The 17,349-nt window shown below is 40.2% G+C and overlaps 1 protein-coding gene across 4 annotated transcripts; it reads left to right on the top strand.

Moving 5' to 3' along the window:
• Positions 1-792: 792 nt before the first annotated feature.
• rnft2 (ring finger protein, transmembrane 2) lies at positions 793-15,099 on the top strand. Of its 4 annotated transcripts, none has more exons than XM_077561532.1 (11): positions 793-938; positions 1,025-1,102; positions 2,420-2,958; positions 3,912-3,988; positions 4,596-4,696; positions 4,799-4,821; positions 4,965-5,023; positions 10,394-10,543; positions 12,585-12,650; positions 13,260-13,361; positions 13,439-15,099. In XM_077561532.1, exons 2-11 carry the CDS (start codon positions 1,056-1,058, stop codon positions 13,571-13,573), a joined length of 1,299 nt encoding a protein of 432 aa, XP_077417658.1. In that variant the 5' UTR covers positions 793-938; positions 1,025-1,055; the 3' UTR covers positions 13,574-15,099. The 4 variants fall into 4 exon arrangements, with proteins under 4 accessions (XP_077417658.1, XP_077417657.1, XP_077417656.1 ...); XM_077561531.1 differs by having other exon boundaries at positions 4,796-4,821; XM_077561530.1 differs by lacking the exon at positions 4,799-4,821 and having other exon boundaries at positions 4,965-5,118.
• The last annotated feature ends 2,250 nt before the right edge of the window (positions 15,100-17,349 follow it).

Raw genomic sequence — 17,349 nt, 5'->3', positions numbered from 1 at the left:
GGGGCAATATAACAAGTTGCGAGGGGTGAAAAGGACACAGAATCTAACGCAGTACGCAACAACAATCACATAAAAAAACAAAAACGTAATTGTATTCTCCCGTAATCCGCGGTCGTGTTTAATCTGCCGGTTTTAGCAAAACAACCTGCCGACACAACACGGAAGCAGCATAAACAAGATTCAAATGCGATTGGTCAATGGGTGACAACGTAATGACGTAACGCGGAAGTTAAATATTTTGTTTTTGGTTTATTCCTTTATTTAACAAATTGACATCAAGAGCCAAAACATGACAAATAAGCAAACATTAAACAGCACAGTAAATTTACAAGTCATACACAACATTTTCACAGTGACAATAAAAGAAGAGGGAAAAAAAGAAATCAAACAAAATACATTACAAAAATATGCCAGGGGCCTTAAATTCAGAAATATCAAAAGCACTAAAATGAGAACACAATGTTTAAAGTCTTGACAGCCTTCTTATTTTTAGAAGTTAAAATATCTGTAATTTAATTTTACCTAGTCGAAACTGAATGACAGATATCCGCATCAGCATTTCGCCTAGGATGAATGACGCCTCCCCCAATACTAGGGACAATAAAATAAAAAAATCGATAAATGAAGCCAGTCTTATTGCATTCTTGGTGTTAATAAGTAGAAGAGAATTATTACAAGATTTCAATTCATTTTTCTAATGAGCAATATTTCATTTTGTTTTCAAGAAACGTCATCATAGCCGAGCAAATGGAATCTGTGAAAACTCAAACGTCAAATTCGATTGGTCGATAAGCGTCTGGGTGATGACGTAACCCCGGAAGTTGTTGACTAAAAATAACTTGCAGCAAGCGTAGCATCTTTGTATGTAACAACTTTAAGCTATTTTACGTGAATTAAAAATGAACTTCACCGAAGGTGGACTCACTGATCACATCAAGGTAAATTCTACTTTTAACGTCTTGTTGCCAAATGTCCAAAAAGAGCTGAACATGTACAATTTGGGCCTGTGTGTTGGCGTCCTTAGGGCAGCTTCGTGTGTTGACGAGCACCGTGCCATGCAGAGGAGACACAGTAGCAACACGGATGGCATGTCCTCAGAAAGGCGAGCGAACGAAACAGAACCACAAATGAATCTGTTTCGGACTCTACTCTGGACACCAAACAAGAACACAGAGAGCTCCTCTTTAGATTGGTGTTTTGATCAAATTTTGGGTTTAAACACAGGCAGGGCTTTCAATGTGTGTTACAAAACTGTCAAGACAGGGTTACGGTTTTCAATGAGTGTTTTTAGCAAATGTCGCCTTTTAAAGATAGGGTTAGGATTTTCAAAATGAGGGTCTCAAGTCAAGTCTAAGGTTACAAGTTAGGGTTTCCAGGTTTTCTGAGTAGGGTTTTAAACCAGAGTTGGGATTTTAAGACAGGGTTAGGGTTTCAAGCCAATTTAATGAAAGGGAAAGTCAAGTCAAAAATGTCTTAACATATGAAAATATGTTCTATGCGGCCTCACTGGTCTATATGCGGTATTCTGACTAATACCGTGTTTGTGGAATATGAATTAAGCAGCAAAAAACACCTGTTTTGATCAATCTCGGGGCGACCATTTTCCCCACTTTCTGTCAACTGAAAATGACATCAGAGTTTCTCAGGGTTCAACTTGTGAGCTTCACAAGCCCAAGGTAAAAAAAAAAAAACTAAACAAAAAAACAGGCGAGTCCTGATTGGTTGTTCCCTGAACCCTGAGAAACTGTGCTTATTATTCCACAAACACAATATTAATCAGAATACTGTGATTAATTGGGGTGCATAGAGCATATTATCTAACGTATTATCATAACGAAAATTTGACTCTCCCTTTAAATGTTTCAGTGTTTAGGGCCGGTGGACAAACTTGCTTCTCGAGGGCCAGAGTCTTGTAGGTTTTGGAGGTTTCCCTCTTCCAACACAAGTTGATTCCAATCAACAGGATCGTTATCAGGCTCATGCAGAGCTTGCTGATGAGGTGATCATATACCAGCTGTGTTGGAAAAGGAAAACATCCAAAACCTGCAGGACTCCGGCCCTCGAGGACCGAGTTTGCTCACCACTGGTTTAGGGTTTCAAGACAATGGCAAGGTTTTAGTTAGGAAACGACAAATTATTCAACCTAGTCTACCACTGTAGCTTAATGCTAATGTGTAATATGAAATGCTATAGACTGCCTAATGGACATGAGCATGAATGTTTTGGTCATTATAAACCTTGACGCAATGGTCACAACCTTGGTTTCAGTGACCATGTACAGAAAAAAAATGATATTACTTAACTTTATTTATAGTTGCCTGTAGAATGTAAAAAGAAGACCAAAAAAAGATCACTTATGAATGTGTAATATGGGTGAACGCCGTAGTTCCTGAATCTGATGTTCGATTTTCTCGTTTAGGAGCCGCAGCCAAACTCTGGGATCCGAGAGCAGTCTGGACGAAGGCGCCGTGTTTGACTGCCTGAAACCCGACTCACCTGCATCGCCCCAGCAGATCTTTTCGGGCCTGGTGGGCGTCCCGTCGGCCGCCGTCTCTTCCGCCCAGTTCCAGGCGGCCAGCTTAGTGCTGGGCTCGCCCCCGGACGTCTTTGTGCAGATGACGGCGTCGTCCCGGGAAGAAGGCGGCCCACGTCGACCTGAGAGCGGAGCCTTCATGCCTCGCCCGCCCCACCACCATCACCACCCTCACACTCAGCACCATTTTCACCAGCAGCCGCTGCAGCACAGGGCCTCCTCTCTCTTCCAGCAGGCCACGGCGGTGGCAGCGGCGGCCGGCTCGGAGAGGCACCACCACGGTCCCCGGGAAGAGGCGGGTCCGGATGACCCGTCCACGCCGGCACCAGCCCTCTCGGAGCTGAAGGCGGTGGTAACGTGGTTGCAGAGGGGCTTCCCGTTTATACTCATCCTGCTGGCCAAAGTCTGCTTCCAGCATAAGCTTGGTAACTGCGTCAATCCTTTTAAAAATGTGTTTTCAAATTCAATTTTAAAAGCTCAAATGTTTTGTTTTTTTGCAACATGTTCTCAATCAATCAATCAATCAATCAATCAATCAATCAATCAATCAACAAACATGTTTGCATGTTAGCACACTAGCTAGCATCCATGCCCGCTTGCTTACTTCCCTCTACGGAAGCCGTTAAACATGTATTTTCCGATGTTGTTTTTATTACTCTTAGAAGTTATTGTTTTGGTTTGATTTAATTTTAAACAACTCTTTAGCCAGACCTCATTTGATGAGTCACCGCTGCTCCCAGCGAGCATCAGTTAGCATGCTCACGAGCACATTTCCCTATGAAGAGAGCGAGTTTGCTTCCAACGGCAGCTCGGTCGCCATGCTAACCTTGTTAAAATAATGTTTTCAAAATTGCTTTTATTAATGTAAAATACAGTAGTTGTTTCATTTTATTTCATATTTATTTTGATTTTAAACCACATCTTCCCCGCCTCTCTCTCCATGAGTCACAGTTACTCCCACGGTCCTTCCCTGTCCCTCAAAACTGCTCTCAGCTGACATTGGTTAGCATGTTAGCAAACTAACCTCCATTAGCATGCTTGTTAACATACTTGTCTCAGAAAAGAAAGCTCCGTAGGCTTCCAATATTAGATTGACCGTGCTATTCCTGTGAAACTCATGTTTTCAGATGTGTTTTTTAATTCTAGGCAAAAGTGTGTTATTTTTTTCTCCATTTCACACCTTCCACTCCAATTCCATCAACACTGCTCCCAGCTCGAATATTTAGCCTGCTAGCACACTAGCCTCTGCACTTAGCATGATTGCTAGCACACACTTCCCTCTCCTTCCACCATTATCTCGGTCCTGGTGCTTAATCGTGTTAAACGAGTGTTTTCATGTCTTCTATTGCTGCTGCTGACCTTGTATGTTGTGGTTCAGGTATTGCAGTTTGCGTGGGGATGGCCAGCACCTTCACTTATGCCAATGCCACCTTCAAGCATCAGGTCTCACTGCGGGTAAGAAAGTCCTTAAGTGTAAAATATACAGTAGAATTATTGGCTACACACTATTTTTGTTAGCCTTTATCAGCAGAGCTACATGATATTTCATTAATTGTGTTGCTAACATTGACTTGAGAAGCCCAATGCTTTCTAGTGATGCATCAAGTTCCATTTCCGGTCCGAGGGTTAGGATTAGTGCCGTCAAATTTGGCGGGCAAAAAATGTTGATGAAAAGCCTTTTTAATAAATCGATTAATCGTGATGAATCAAATTTCTAAAATGTGATTAATCAAATTTTTTTTTTTTTATCATTTGGCGGCTATAGTTATGATTACAGCTAACGCCGGAACTAGCACGTCATAGACAATTCCTTTACTTGTACAGCATGTATCTATCCGGAGGTGTTTAATCGTGTTAGTTTTCACAGTTTAGTCTTACTGCAAGTGTTGCACTACGACGACTGGTCATTTGTTTTACCAAAGATAAGCCCTACTTAAGCTTCTTTGTTAGTTCATTGGCTTCTTCTTTGGGTCGGACAGTGCTCACAAGAACGCTTTTGAACATCATCTTGTAGCATAACAGGCAAATGCTAACTTGCGTAGCGCGCTTGCGTGCGTTTCAGGATGGGCGTTCGGCGCTGGTGGCCCTGTGGATCACGCTCTTCCTTTCCGGCAACGTGGCCTATATTTACTACGCCTTCAGCCAGGAGGAGCTGCACAACAGGTAGTGAACGTCGCCAGCATGGCCTTTAGCTGCCGTTTTCATTAGGCTCATCTTTTCTTTTGTATTACGTCAGCCATCTTTATGTGTTGTTTCTTTTAGCAGAGCCCTCGTCTGGTTTTTGTCCTGTGAGTATTTTATGTTTTGCTCACATTATCATTTGACTCATTATGAGCTGCTCCCTATCACCCTCTCACACGTGAAGCTCAGCGTTAAAAAAAATAAAAATAAAATAAAAAGTCATTTTTTTTTCTTTTCTTCTTTTTTTCAGCCTCATGTTTTCCAAGCCCAATCTGGAAGGTTTTGACTTCTTTGACCTCATGTGGGCGGTGGGCATCACTGACTTTGTCCTCAAGTTCGTCACCATTGGACTGAAATGCTTTGTCCTCTTTCTACCTGGCATCCTCTTGGCTTTCAAATCCAGGGTGAGTGTTCACATTTACGTTTTTAACTGAAAATACGCAAAGGATAATGAATTACAGCAAACTTTTCATCCTAAAACATTTCAAGCATTATGGGTTGAAACTTGTATCAGCCCAGTTTTTCTTCCTTACCTTCCACTGTACTCTACTTTGATTCGGCTGTGACGCAATAGGTTTAAATGGTTTTCCAATGGGTTCATATTTTCATACAAAACAAGTTTATCTAAATGATGATTGAGTAGTAATAAGAATGGCAGTTGTAGAGCCCAGGGTCAATTTGATACAAAGCTTGTTCAATGATCCCAAAACATGTCAATTACCATATTTAATATAGTATCTCATGATAAAATCTGTTATGAACAATTTCAATCAATATCTTTGTTTTACCGATCATGACTCAATGAGCATATTTCACTCGTTTTTCATAAATAAAAAAAAATAGTGAAATGAGCCTGTTGCTTTCACTTGGTAAACCAAGTAACAAAGTCATGCCGAAAAACAATTTTAACTTTAAAAAACAAAAGAAGAAGAAAAACATTTTTTCTAAATGGGGCGATTTGACCGGCAACATAACTGGGGAGCTAAAAATGAAGTGGGCCACATTTGCCTGTAAACATTTCTTCAAACCGTAACAGGTGGCTTCTGAACGTCTATTGATGTCAATGATGTCTGCACGACTTGAACAACTTCAGCATGAAGTTTAGAGATCTTAGATGCGTTCAACACTTCAACATGTTCCCCTAAACAACAGGAGCGTGGGAAAAAAAAGAGGAAATGATGCAGTTTCTACTTTACTAAACAACAATTGTAGATGGTGACAGTCAAAGTGACGCCGTGTGTGTGATTCATGTTAGAGTGCTACGTGCGTGCCTTGAATGACATCGCCCTCTAATATCATTTCCCCTGTTGTGCTTTGTGAGTGGAACACACTGAGATCATCAGGGAAAAAGTCATTCATTTTTGTTATTGAGGATTGTTTTCATTGTTGTAAAGCCCCCAATACATAACAGCCACATGTACAGTAACTCAACTTTATTTATTGAGTAATCCTGGGGCAGAATATAAAAGGAGAAAAAGGGGCCCTAAAATCGAACATTTTAGTTTGACGCACACCTTCTAGAGTCAGTTTGTTTTCTTCAAACGGTTTGAAAATGTCACCCTGAATCCAGTTTCACTTTACTTTAAGTGCCATTGAGCAAGATATTGAACCCCAATTTGCTCCAGGTGAAGCTGGCAGCGCCTGGCATGGCAGCCGCCTGGCATGGCAGCGCCTGGCATGGCAGCGCCTGGCATGGCAGCCGCCTGGCATGGCAGCGCCTGGCATGGCAGCCGCCTTCCATTCAATGTAAGCCTTTGTCAAGCGTTTTGAGCGCCATATGATGTACAATCTGTAGACTGACAAAGTCTCAAGAATCCGTGTCCAAAACCATTGTGGTTTGAAATGGCAATTTCAGGGTTATATTTACCATTTCCAGCGGTCCTGCTTCTTGATTCTACAATCAATATTAACATTTTGTTTAGTGGTTAGTGTAAATGAAATGTATCATTTTTTTTGTTAATACATGAATCATTTTTTTCCTTTTGTTTTGCTTGCTATAATGGAAACTTCTCCTTTCTGGGGAACTCCTTCCTGCAGCGGCTGTGAAAGAATTAATGACTCAAGGGTCTTCGCTTGAATGGCCTGTTCTTAATTTAGAACTCAAAGAGCCCGAATTAAGATCCCGGAAATGTGTTGCTACATTGCGTGTTAACAGATTGCTCCTCGCATTTGCTGTAATTGGCAATAAGGGTAAAAGAGGTGCATAGAGCCCTATTTACGTGATGGTTTAGCATTTTTGACATCTCCGAGTAGTTTTTCACCTGCGGAAAGGTGGGAGTGCGACACAAGAGCAATATGAAGTTTCAAGTGATGGCATTGGAATTGTTAGTGGAGGCGGAAAAACAAGCATTACAGAAGAGACATTCGGTCGATCCGATTATTTTGGAGAAGTGAGCCAAATCAACGGGTATGTTTTGTCAGAGGTGAGATGGCGTGACTGCCTCCAAGTCATCATTCAGAAATTCCATATTTGCTGAATAGACCAAATGTCGAGATCATTTCTATTTCTGGCATTTCAAAAATGTTTCAATGAACGGAAAAGATGATTTTGTCTGCACCTCCTCATCTTGATTGGGCCCACAAAAAAAGTCTCAAGTATCTATATCCAAAAAGACACCATTTTAGGATCCTACTTTATTTGCCATTTCTAACCAAAAACAATTGGATAGCAGTCTTTACCATGGAAGACTTGCACAACACCTCTACTTGGCCGATTGATCCAAATTTCCAACACGTACAGACTAAAGCGATAGGCAATGCTAAATTGTGTAGAGTTTGATTGTTTGCCGTTTTATGTTCACTAACTAAGTGCACAAATGGGTCAAGCCGTAACAGCTCAGTGTTGTTTATGGCTGACATTTTGCGGTCTTGTAAATCGGGAAAGACTTCAAAAGAAGTGCGAGTCACTGTGCAACACTACTTAATCATTTAGAATTAGATTCATCATCTATTCTAGAAATGTTGCTGGCTCTTTTCTTGTCTTTCTGCAAAAGCATGGTGGGCATTGTAACTCTTGGAATCCGAGCTGATGGAAAGTTTTGGGCTTCAAACCAAAATGGCTGACTTCCTGTGTCTTTTCCTGAGACCTTTTTTCTGGGTTTGAGTGATAAACCTGCCCACCATATTTCATGTTGCTGAATTAATCCTATGGTAAAGTCATGACCTTGTGACCTTGTTGAGTCTTGAGTTGTGTGGCAGGTTGTCGAGCGTCCTGCCCCCACTAAAGGGAAGTAAGTCCAAGTCTTTGCAATCTAGCATCGCTCGTTAATTGTCTGGCGGCAAGTGAAGATGCGTAGCTCAAATTTGGTGACAATTTGACCAACTGGCTTTGGGGCTGAATTTGAAACCGGCGGTGCAGCAATAGGAAATGAGCTTCAAACAGAAGTTTTGTGTCCAATTAAAAATTGAAAAAGGAAAAGCAAGTTTGTCTCTTGGCAGGCATCCAAATCTTCCATTTGACAATTTTGGCGTGGGCGTGATGGCCGCGGTGGGACCCGAGGCTGCGGGGACAATAAGGAAGATGAATTAGATGAATTTAGCGGAGGTCTTGCTTCCCGACCCACCAGGCTGCCTCCGCCTCTACCCACAGCCATCCGTCTTTGTCAGAAAGTCATTAAGTGCTTCCCAAACTGGGGTTTGTGAGCCGTCGCTTGGGGCTTCACAAAAATAATTTAAATAAGCGATTTGCTCGTCATATGAAAAAGTGTGCCCCTAAATGTGAGGATTGGCACGCCATTAAAACAAAGCAAAAAACACTTACCTGCACTTTGCACATGCAAACCTTAACTTAGGACCAATTCAGATTGTGAAGTTGTTGTAATAATAATAATGATTATAATAGACTAGTTTAGTTATTTTTTTGAGAATCAAAGACACACTTCTTCGAGTATAGTCCTATTGTTTTTAGAAAAATTAAAGAAATCTTCCAGAATGCAAGTTGTAATATATCTTCGAGTATATCGGTAGTCATATTTAAATAAATAAATAAATAAAGGGATCTTCCAGAGTGGAAGTTGTAATATTGAAAGAATATTTGTATTTGAGAAATCCCCTTGTTAAAATACGACTTTCTTCCCATGTAAAACTTTCTTTAATACATTTTGATGATATCTTGTAAAAATGCAACTTTACAGCCTTGCCGTAAAAAAATATAAGTAATTAACATCGCCCTTTGTAATTGGCCTATAGATTCATCAGCATAATAAGGTAATGACTTTATATCATGATAAAATCAGACTTTATTCTTGTAAAATTTTGACCTTTTCATCCTTTTTTTTTTTTTTTTTCCAGGAGAGCTCAGTATCGTTCATTCGATTTGACATCATCATTGCTCTCCTTTTTTAAAAAAAACAAATAAATTAAAAAAAAATAAATGTTTTTTTTATTTTATTATTATTTTTTTAAATATATATACATATATATACATATACACACATATATATATATATATTTTTTTTTGTATGTGGGTGAGTATGTGTGTGTGTGTGTGTGCGTGCATGCGTGCGAGTGTGTGTGTGTATTCATCAGATCACCTGAAGCCCATTAAAAAAAATTCCATACTAATAATATAATATAATAATAAATTGCCAAATGCAGAAACATCAATATAAGTTATCACGTAATGTAAGTTATGACCTTTTCATCCTGACAAAATACATAATTGTTCTTGTGAAGATTGCAAATTTTAATTCTTGTAAAAATACGACATTTTTTTTCCCCCTCCAAAAACGTTTTTAATTCCTTTGGCCTATTTGGGGCAGCATGTGGTAGTCATGTTCAATTGATGTTACTCTAGGGTTAGGAGGCTCCTTGAAAAGAAAACCAAATTCTACCGCCTGCATTAGACAACGTGTCCCGCCGGGGTTGGCAGTTTGTGCTGGGATTCGTCAGGGGGCGGAGTCTTCGCAGGTGCGGGATCCTGGCAGCGTTCCTGTGCAGCGTCTGCAAAGCGGATCGGCAGCCTGGACGCTGGCCACATTTGCGCCGCAGGCCCACTCGTTTAAGGTCCTAATACGCCTCGGTTCTGCACCACATTGAAGAGCCGCCCGCCTCCAGCTGTTTGGGTTTGAATTAAGTACAGTTAGCAAGTGTTGCTTCCGTCGCTTGGCTGCTTTCTGTCCTGGTGGCTCCTTCCTTCCTTCCTTCCTTCCTTCCTTCCTTCCTTCCTTCCTTCCTTCCTTCCTTCCTTCCTTCCTTCCTTCCTTCCTTCCTTCCTTCCTTCCTTCCCTCCTTCCTTCCTTCCTTCCTTCCTTCCTTCAAAGTGCAGCTGTTACAGGAAAATAAATGACATTTCATGAAAAGTGCATAAAGACACTCTTAAGTCATTGGGAGAAAGTGCAGAGCTGCGCGCCAGGTTCATTGTAACGCGTCATAAACTTATGTAATGTATGATCAAATGACTTGTCAGTGCTTTTCTCTGGAAAGTTGAAAATAGCAAAAGAGGTTTGTAAATTGTTTTTGTAATCTCACTTTCAAGTGTATTTAAATTGAGACCATTTTCTACCCTAATGTCTTCTTGGAATCATCTAAGTTGACCCGGATTCATTTACAATATTCCATAAACCCGTTGAAGACGCAAACAAGAAAAAAAGCCCACTTTTCATTTTATGTTCCTGAAGAGCAGATATCAAGTCATGTACATTTTTGTGTGTTTTTTTTTTTGTTTTGTTTTTTTTGCAGGGCAAGTTCTACCTTCTGATCGAGGAACTGAGTCAGCTGTTTCGCGCACTGGTTCCCATCCAGCTGTGGTACAAGTACATCATGGGAGAAGAGCCCTCAGCCGGCTACTTCCTGGGAGCCGCGCTCATTATCATCTACAGCGTCTGCAAGGTGCTTTGTTTTTTGTTTTGGCTGCATTTGAGCCACCCAAAAATGAAACTAGCATTCTTAGGACGATGCCAAATCTTAACACTTGGGCTTGTAAACTGGAACGAGGCCACTCGCGCAAAACACCCTTGAGTCATAATTCTCTCTCACAACTTCTGCAGGGAGCAATTCCCCAGAAAGGAGAAGTTTCTATTTGTGCCAGTTAAAAAAATCAAAAGATTAAACGCTATTGACTTTATATGCACATTTACGTCACGATAATTAAAAAAAAATTCAATTATTATTTATAATAATATATTATTATATATTATATACTTTCCCACAAGCTATCATGATAAACTGATGGGGTTCTTTTTACGCCACCGATAATGATTTTAGAGCATGATAATTCAAGTACATTCTTTTTAAGATGAACTTTTAATTTCTCATTAATTCTCAAGAATGTTTAACACAAATGTAGGGTGATAAATAAAAGATCTTGAATACATATACACTTAAAAGTTCACAGAACTTGCACTAAACTACTAACGTCTTTCTGCTTGTGTGCGCGAGCAAGTTGACGGTCTGATGGCACGTGAAGCCCCGTCAGACTTTTGTGTGATTAAGGACTATACAAATAAACTTAACTTGACTGACAGGAGAGAGAACAAAGCAGCGTGACTGGATTTTGATGACTTATAAAAAACATACACGCGTGTAAATGACTATCGGGTCATCCAACGATAACTTGATATTATCATGATTGAACATTAGACTAAATACGACAGATGCAAAACATCAGAAATGTTCATATATTAAATATATTACATTTGTGGCACATTAAGTGTGAAGTATATATTGTAAGTTATAGATATGAGCAATAAATATAGTGCCAGTAAATGTACCATCATTTATCGTAGGTAGATAATAATACAATGTCCATTTTGTGCATTACTTAATATGATGACAATAAGGCACATTACAAGTGAATGGAACATTTAAATATGGTATGAATATGATTCATGAAAGGTCCAAACAGTCAATGTTGTCTGTAGCTGAAAGAAAGTGGAAGCGTTTGACTCCCCAGCATTCCTGAGTTGTGACATACACGACGTGCGGCCACGTTATGGCCGGTGAATAACACAAATATGATGAAATGTCATCAGCTCTTTTTCCACTGCTTCTTTTAATACGCGGTGAGGCGCGCATTCGTCGGAATGTGGGGAGGACGCTGGTCCGAGTGAACGTGAATGTGGTGCGGCTTCACAACGGCCAATGACAATTTGGGGGGGGGGGTTTACAGTATGCATCATTCATACGCTCACACATTCACAATGTGGTGGCGGCAAGCTACTTAAGTAGCATCATCAGGATGACGGCAGCTGGGCCAAAGTTGACACCAATGACTGTTCTTGATGGCGACAACTCAGCAGGTGACTTTGATCTGAGTGGACACGCCGCGTGAGGAACGGTTGCGTTCCGTAGGCCCGCATCCTTCTCAAAACACTTTCACAAGCAGACCCTTTCAAAAAAAAAAGTCCTATTCAACATGTGTGAAGAAATGGAATAATGTCAAAGTCTCCTTTTCAAAGTAGACAGCGAGCACTTTTTTGTGGATTCCAAATCTATGCAAATGTGTCATTTTGATGCCAAATGGCTCTTCCACTTTTGCTCTCTCTCCAATTGCAATTTATTTTGTGAGGGTAAAAACACAGTTGGTGTTTTTACGTTGTCATAAAGGAAATGCTCATGTTAACGTTCTATTATGAGAATATATTGCGTGGGGGGGATTGAAAGTTTTGATTGTTATTCAATTAAATCGACATTTTTTCCTTTGGATTTTGAAACTTGTCAGAAGAAATTACCCGCATTTCATTTTCTTTGTTGCGGGAAAAAACACTCACAAGGGGAAGGTTTGTGTGTAATGATGCTATGTGGGGTTAATGACAGCACTTTCCCCACTTTCCAGCCTAAAATGACCTTTTAATGTGACGACCTCAACAAGCTTGAAACGAGTCCACTCAATCCGCATGCTGTCTTCTTGTCATCTGTGTGTTGACTGCAGTCGCTTGACATCTGCAGCCGCGCGTCGGCCCTACGCAAAGCGCTGGTCCTGCTCTGCCGCTCTCAGGTGAGACCTGATCTGGCATGCACCCGATTTTCAATCCCAAAGGAAAACTTCCCATCATGTCCACTGGAAAAATGAACTCCTACTCAGCCTTTGTGTTACAGGGAGAAATCACACTTCTTCTTTTTTTTTTAATTTACAGGTAAATTCGGAATTTTGATGGTATTTACACGTGGTCACATGGTATTTACATGGTCGCACACCCACTTTGAAGCCAATAATCACGTGTAGTTGTGATCATAACTTTAATTTTATTGTGAAGCAAAATCACCCTTGCTGTGAAAAGGTGTAAATATATTTTTTTATTTCATTTCAAGTGGCGATAACACTTTTAATAGTGCACCCCCCCCCCCCCTTTGTATTTATTCCATTTGATATATGGAAACCTCTTAATTTAATGTGGTCTTGTTGGAAAACGGGGGGGGGGATGCTATAAAATGTGTGTTATGTAGACCAGACGCTAGTTGCACACAATGTTACAAAATGTAACAAAAAAAAAAGAAGACATTTCATTGAGGCTTTTCAAGAAACCAAACAAAACGCCACTTGGCAATGATGACAGCAGTTAATGTTCACCTTTGACCCTTTTGATGGCGATGTGGTCATTTGCAGAGTTACGGCGTGCGTGCCGGCAGCCAGCAGTGCAGCGAGGCCGGCGACGTCTGCGCCATTTGCCAGGCCGATTTCCGCGAGCCTGTTGCTCTCCTGTGCCAGGTACGATAAGACGCCCGGGAGCCTCTTGATGCTTTTTCCCGCTAAATGGTGACGGGGCCACTTTTGCTCCCGGCCAGCATGTTTTCTGCGAGGAGTGTGTGAGCTCCTGGTTGGACCGAGAGCGCGCGTGCCCTCTGTGCCGCGCCACCGTCGTGGAGACCCTCCGATGCTGGAAGGACGGCACCACCTCTGCTCACTTCCAAATCTACTAAAGCTGACACTTATGGTGATTATGCACTTGAAGATTGGCTCCAAATAGCAACTTGACTAATAATCGATATACACACATTTTTTCTCATCAGTTAATTACTTGCATAATTGAAAATGACCACAATATTTTGACATGAACAAATATTTTGAATGTCATACGCAAACATTTATGAAATGCTTTACTTTAATGCACGTATTATGTTTATTGCTCAAACACAACGTAACCATCCGCCGTCAGCTAAAGGATCATCTGCGGTCAAAATGAATGGTGGGATTAATCTGCGTTATTACATCATTCATGTTTTGTGATGAATTCATTAGTTAACTCGTCCCATCCCGAATGAATAGCTTTGTGATGTTAAGATCACAAAGTTGTCAATTTAAGAGACAGATGTTGTCGTGTTGCATGAACTGTAATATTATGAGACAAAAGATCTGAGAAGAAGGTCAAGGTCACTTGAACAAAGTTGTATTAATATACAAAAAAAACCTTCACTGTTAGCAGAATAACGTGGAAAAGTTACAGTGCCGTCATTTGGCCAGCGAAGAAGCACTCATTTGACTGCACGCGTGCGGTTGGCAACATCTCGTCGTAAATTTGGGAGAAAGAAACGGCAACGTTGTGAGAATAAAGTCGGAATATTACGAGAGAGAAAAAAAAACCTTGTCGTTACACCGCACATTAAGCTTAAATTCACCAAAAGACTTATTATCATCGTGAGAGTAAAGTTAAAAAATGTTCCAAGAATGAAGCGCTATTAGGTGATAAAAGCGGCAGCATTGCAAGAATAACCTTGTTTGCGATGCTGATGACTCGCCATGACGCTGACTTTTGGCGGTCACGTGTGCATTTGGCAACGCGCGCCACTTAAGCGTGAAGTCATGCTTTGACGAATCACTCTTCAGCGTTCCGCCGATGAATCGTTTGTCTTGTCATGGTTGTCATCAAACACCTTCAAAAGCAATGTCATCTGCTCTTGATGACTTCTTGTCACCCTCGTGAGCAAAAAGAACGTTTGTGAGCTCACTCGCCCTCCAAAGCGTCCTTGACTTTATTCAAAAGCAGTCATCATAGAAATAGAAATAGTCCAAATGCAGGAAAGAAAAGAAGAAATCGTCCAAATGCAGGAAAGAAAAGAAGAAATCGTCCAAATGCATCCCTTCCAAAACAGTAAGACACAATCATGCATGGAAACACTCAAAGGTCAAACGTCATAATACAACAACGTGGATTCTGACTTTATTCTGCTGGTAAATTGATGATTGTTTTTTTTTTTTCTTTGAGAAGGCGTTACAGATTTTTTTCATGATAGATTTATGATGACTTTTTTCCTCACAATATTATGGCTTTAGACTAATAGAATTGTTTTTTCCCCTCAAAATTTGACCAAAATTAATTATTCAAAAGGTTCTTTTTTTTACTCTTATGTCTTTATTCTGATTGAGTTTCTTTATTTTGTTGAAGTGGTTTGCAAATGTTTGTAAGAATACATTTATTCAATAAAGAGGCTGTGGTGCAAGAAACTTGCATTATTATAAAGATGAATTTGTAATATCCTATATATTAGAAAAAAAGAGTTATTCCACCAGAATAGAGCCATAATACGACAACTTCAATCATATTTTGTCTTTATTCTGGTGACATGACAATTTTTTGGGGGTCCTGATTTCCCTCCCATGAATATTGATTCTTAATATGTCCTGGTAAAAAATACTTTAGTTTGATACAAAGGTTTTTTTTTGGAATATACTGAGAATAAAGATGTTACATTACACACACAAAAACCTCCCAATTTAGGATAAATGTGAAATATGCAATAAGGAAAAGAGTAATACTACTAGAATGAAATCATGAAGTAATAGTTTCATATTCCAACTTTATTCAGTTTTTTTATTTTTTGTCCGATTCAGATTTTTTTTCCAGATTAAAATTAGGATTTGCTCTTAACATTCGACATCTCTTGTGGTAAAATTCACTCTTAATATATTTTTTTCTTCCAAACATAGCTTTATTGGGGTGTAACAATTACTTTATCTTTGTTGAAGTATTATGCAAACATTTTTGGGAAATGATGTTACGAAGCTAATGATGTCATATTACACGCGGGCTGCCATTTAAAAAAAAAAAAAAGTCAAATAATTGCAAGGATAGTCAAAATACAATGCAAACAAAATAAATATATAAGAAAACAGTAACTCTAGCAGATTTTGAATAGGCCCACTACAAATGAGGTCTTCCAGTCCTTATAAAAAGCAAACAATTATTTACATGGTTGTGTAGCTTCTGTAAAGCTTTCCTGTGCGTTAACGAGAAACCCAACAGACATCCACCAGCGGCCTTCAATAGTTTGCAGGACTTGTTTGTGCCAGAGGTGCATTCTGGATCAGATGGCGATGAAACTTGGTTGGAAAAGCTTCCCCGCGTCCGTGCACACAATTTGACAGTGCTTTTGTTTGTTTTTGCCCCCTCCCCCTTCTGATGGTCATTAACCTAATGAGTCTACCAGGGGAGGATGACATCACTGCATGTGGCCGAAGAGGAAGGCGTGTTTAATCTTCATCACGTTACGTATCCTCTTCTCGGGTGCCTCGGAATCGTCGCGTCGCGTGCTGGCCATCCTCGTCTTTTGTCTGCAGACGTGCTCGGAAGGCGTCTGCGGATGAGAGACGTGCGTGAAAACACAGGAAAGTGGCAACGGGTTTCAATTGGGAAGAAGAAGAAAAGATGACGGAGGATCATTGAAAAGCAATCTGCTGTGTTGACAACAAAGTCGCAATGTTGCTAGCAAAAAAGCCTAAACATTGCAAGAAACAAGTTGTGGGTTGTACGAGGACGAAGGCGGATTCTGATGTCGCAAAGCTACAATGAGGAACTCAGAGTTTTTCCCAGCAGAGTCGGAATTCAGTGTTGCGAGAGTGCCATCCGAATGGGATGCACGAAAGTCTGAGAATGATAAATTAGTGACAGAAATTGTAAGGCAACAAGGATATATTGCAAAAAAGCTGCAATGTTTTGAGAGCGACACTGAAATATGAACAATAAAGTCATCAACACTTCAGAATAAAGGCGGAATATGATTCCAAGAAAAAGTCGCAAGTTGGAACCTTACAAGCGTCAAATCACAATAAGTGAGAGAAATAATGTTGCAACTATGTCTTAATGTAGATACTGAGTAGTTGTGAATTATGACATAAAAAAGTTTAGCTATGCTTATGTACAACAATTGTGTTTGAAGCCGTTTTTTTTAAGTGCTCTATTTAAAAAATGATTATAATATACTTCAACTTTAAAATGACGACTTCTTGGAGTAATATCACAACTTAATTCTCGTAAGATTACAAATGACTTTTCATCATATTCATTTCAACTTCAAAAGAAAGACTTTGGGATGATATCACATTCAAGTCTCGTACCGTAAAATTACAAACATTTTAACTTTAAAGCCACAGTGTGTAGTATTTAGTGCCATCTAGTGTTGAAGCATGTGCATTTTTTAAAGCCACAGACTCAAATTCTATCATCCCCCCCTTTTCTCATAATATTGAATCTTGATTTTTGTTATACTTTTGTAGCACATGGAGATTTTTTGTGTGTGGTAATAAACAGGTCAATCAATCAATGCCTCCCGACCACTTACCTTTTCTACAAGTGTCGTCTCGTGACCACCAGCAACAGCAGCGCGCACACACTGACGCTCGCGGCGGTGCGCGCGTACTTCCAGCCCCCGCCGAAGGTCCCGGGTGCGTCCTCGTCAGCCGCCTCCCTGCGCCGCTTGTC

The sequence above is a fragment of the Vanacampus margaritifer genome, chromosome 3, assembly GCF_051991255.1.
Source record: "Vanacampus margaritifer isolate UIUO_Vmar chromosome 3, RoL_Vmar_1.0, whole genome shotgun sequence".
Classification (NCBI taxonomy): domain Eukaryota; kingdom Metazoa; phylum Chordata; class Actinopteri; order Syngnathiformes; family Syngnathidae; genus Vanacampus; species Vanacampus margaritifer.
Note: the sequence above shows the minus strand (reverse complement) of the source record. Positions and strands in the feature narration are given on the sequence as shown.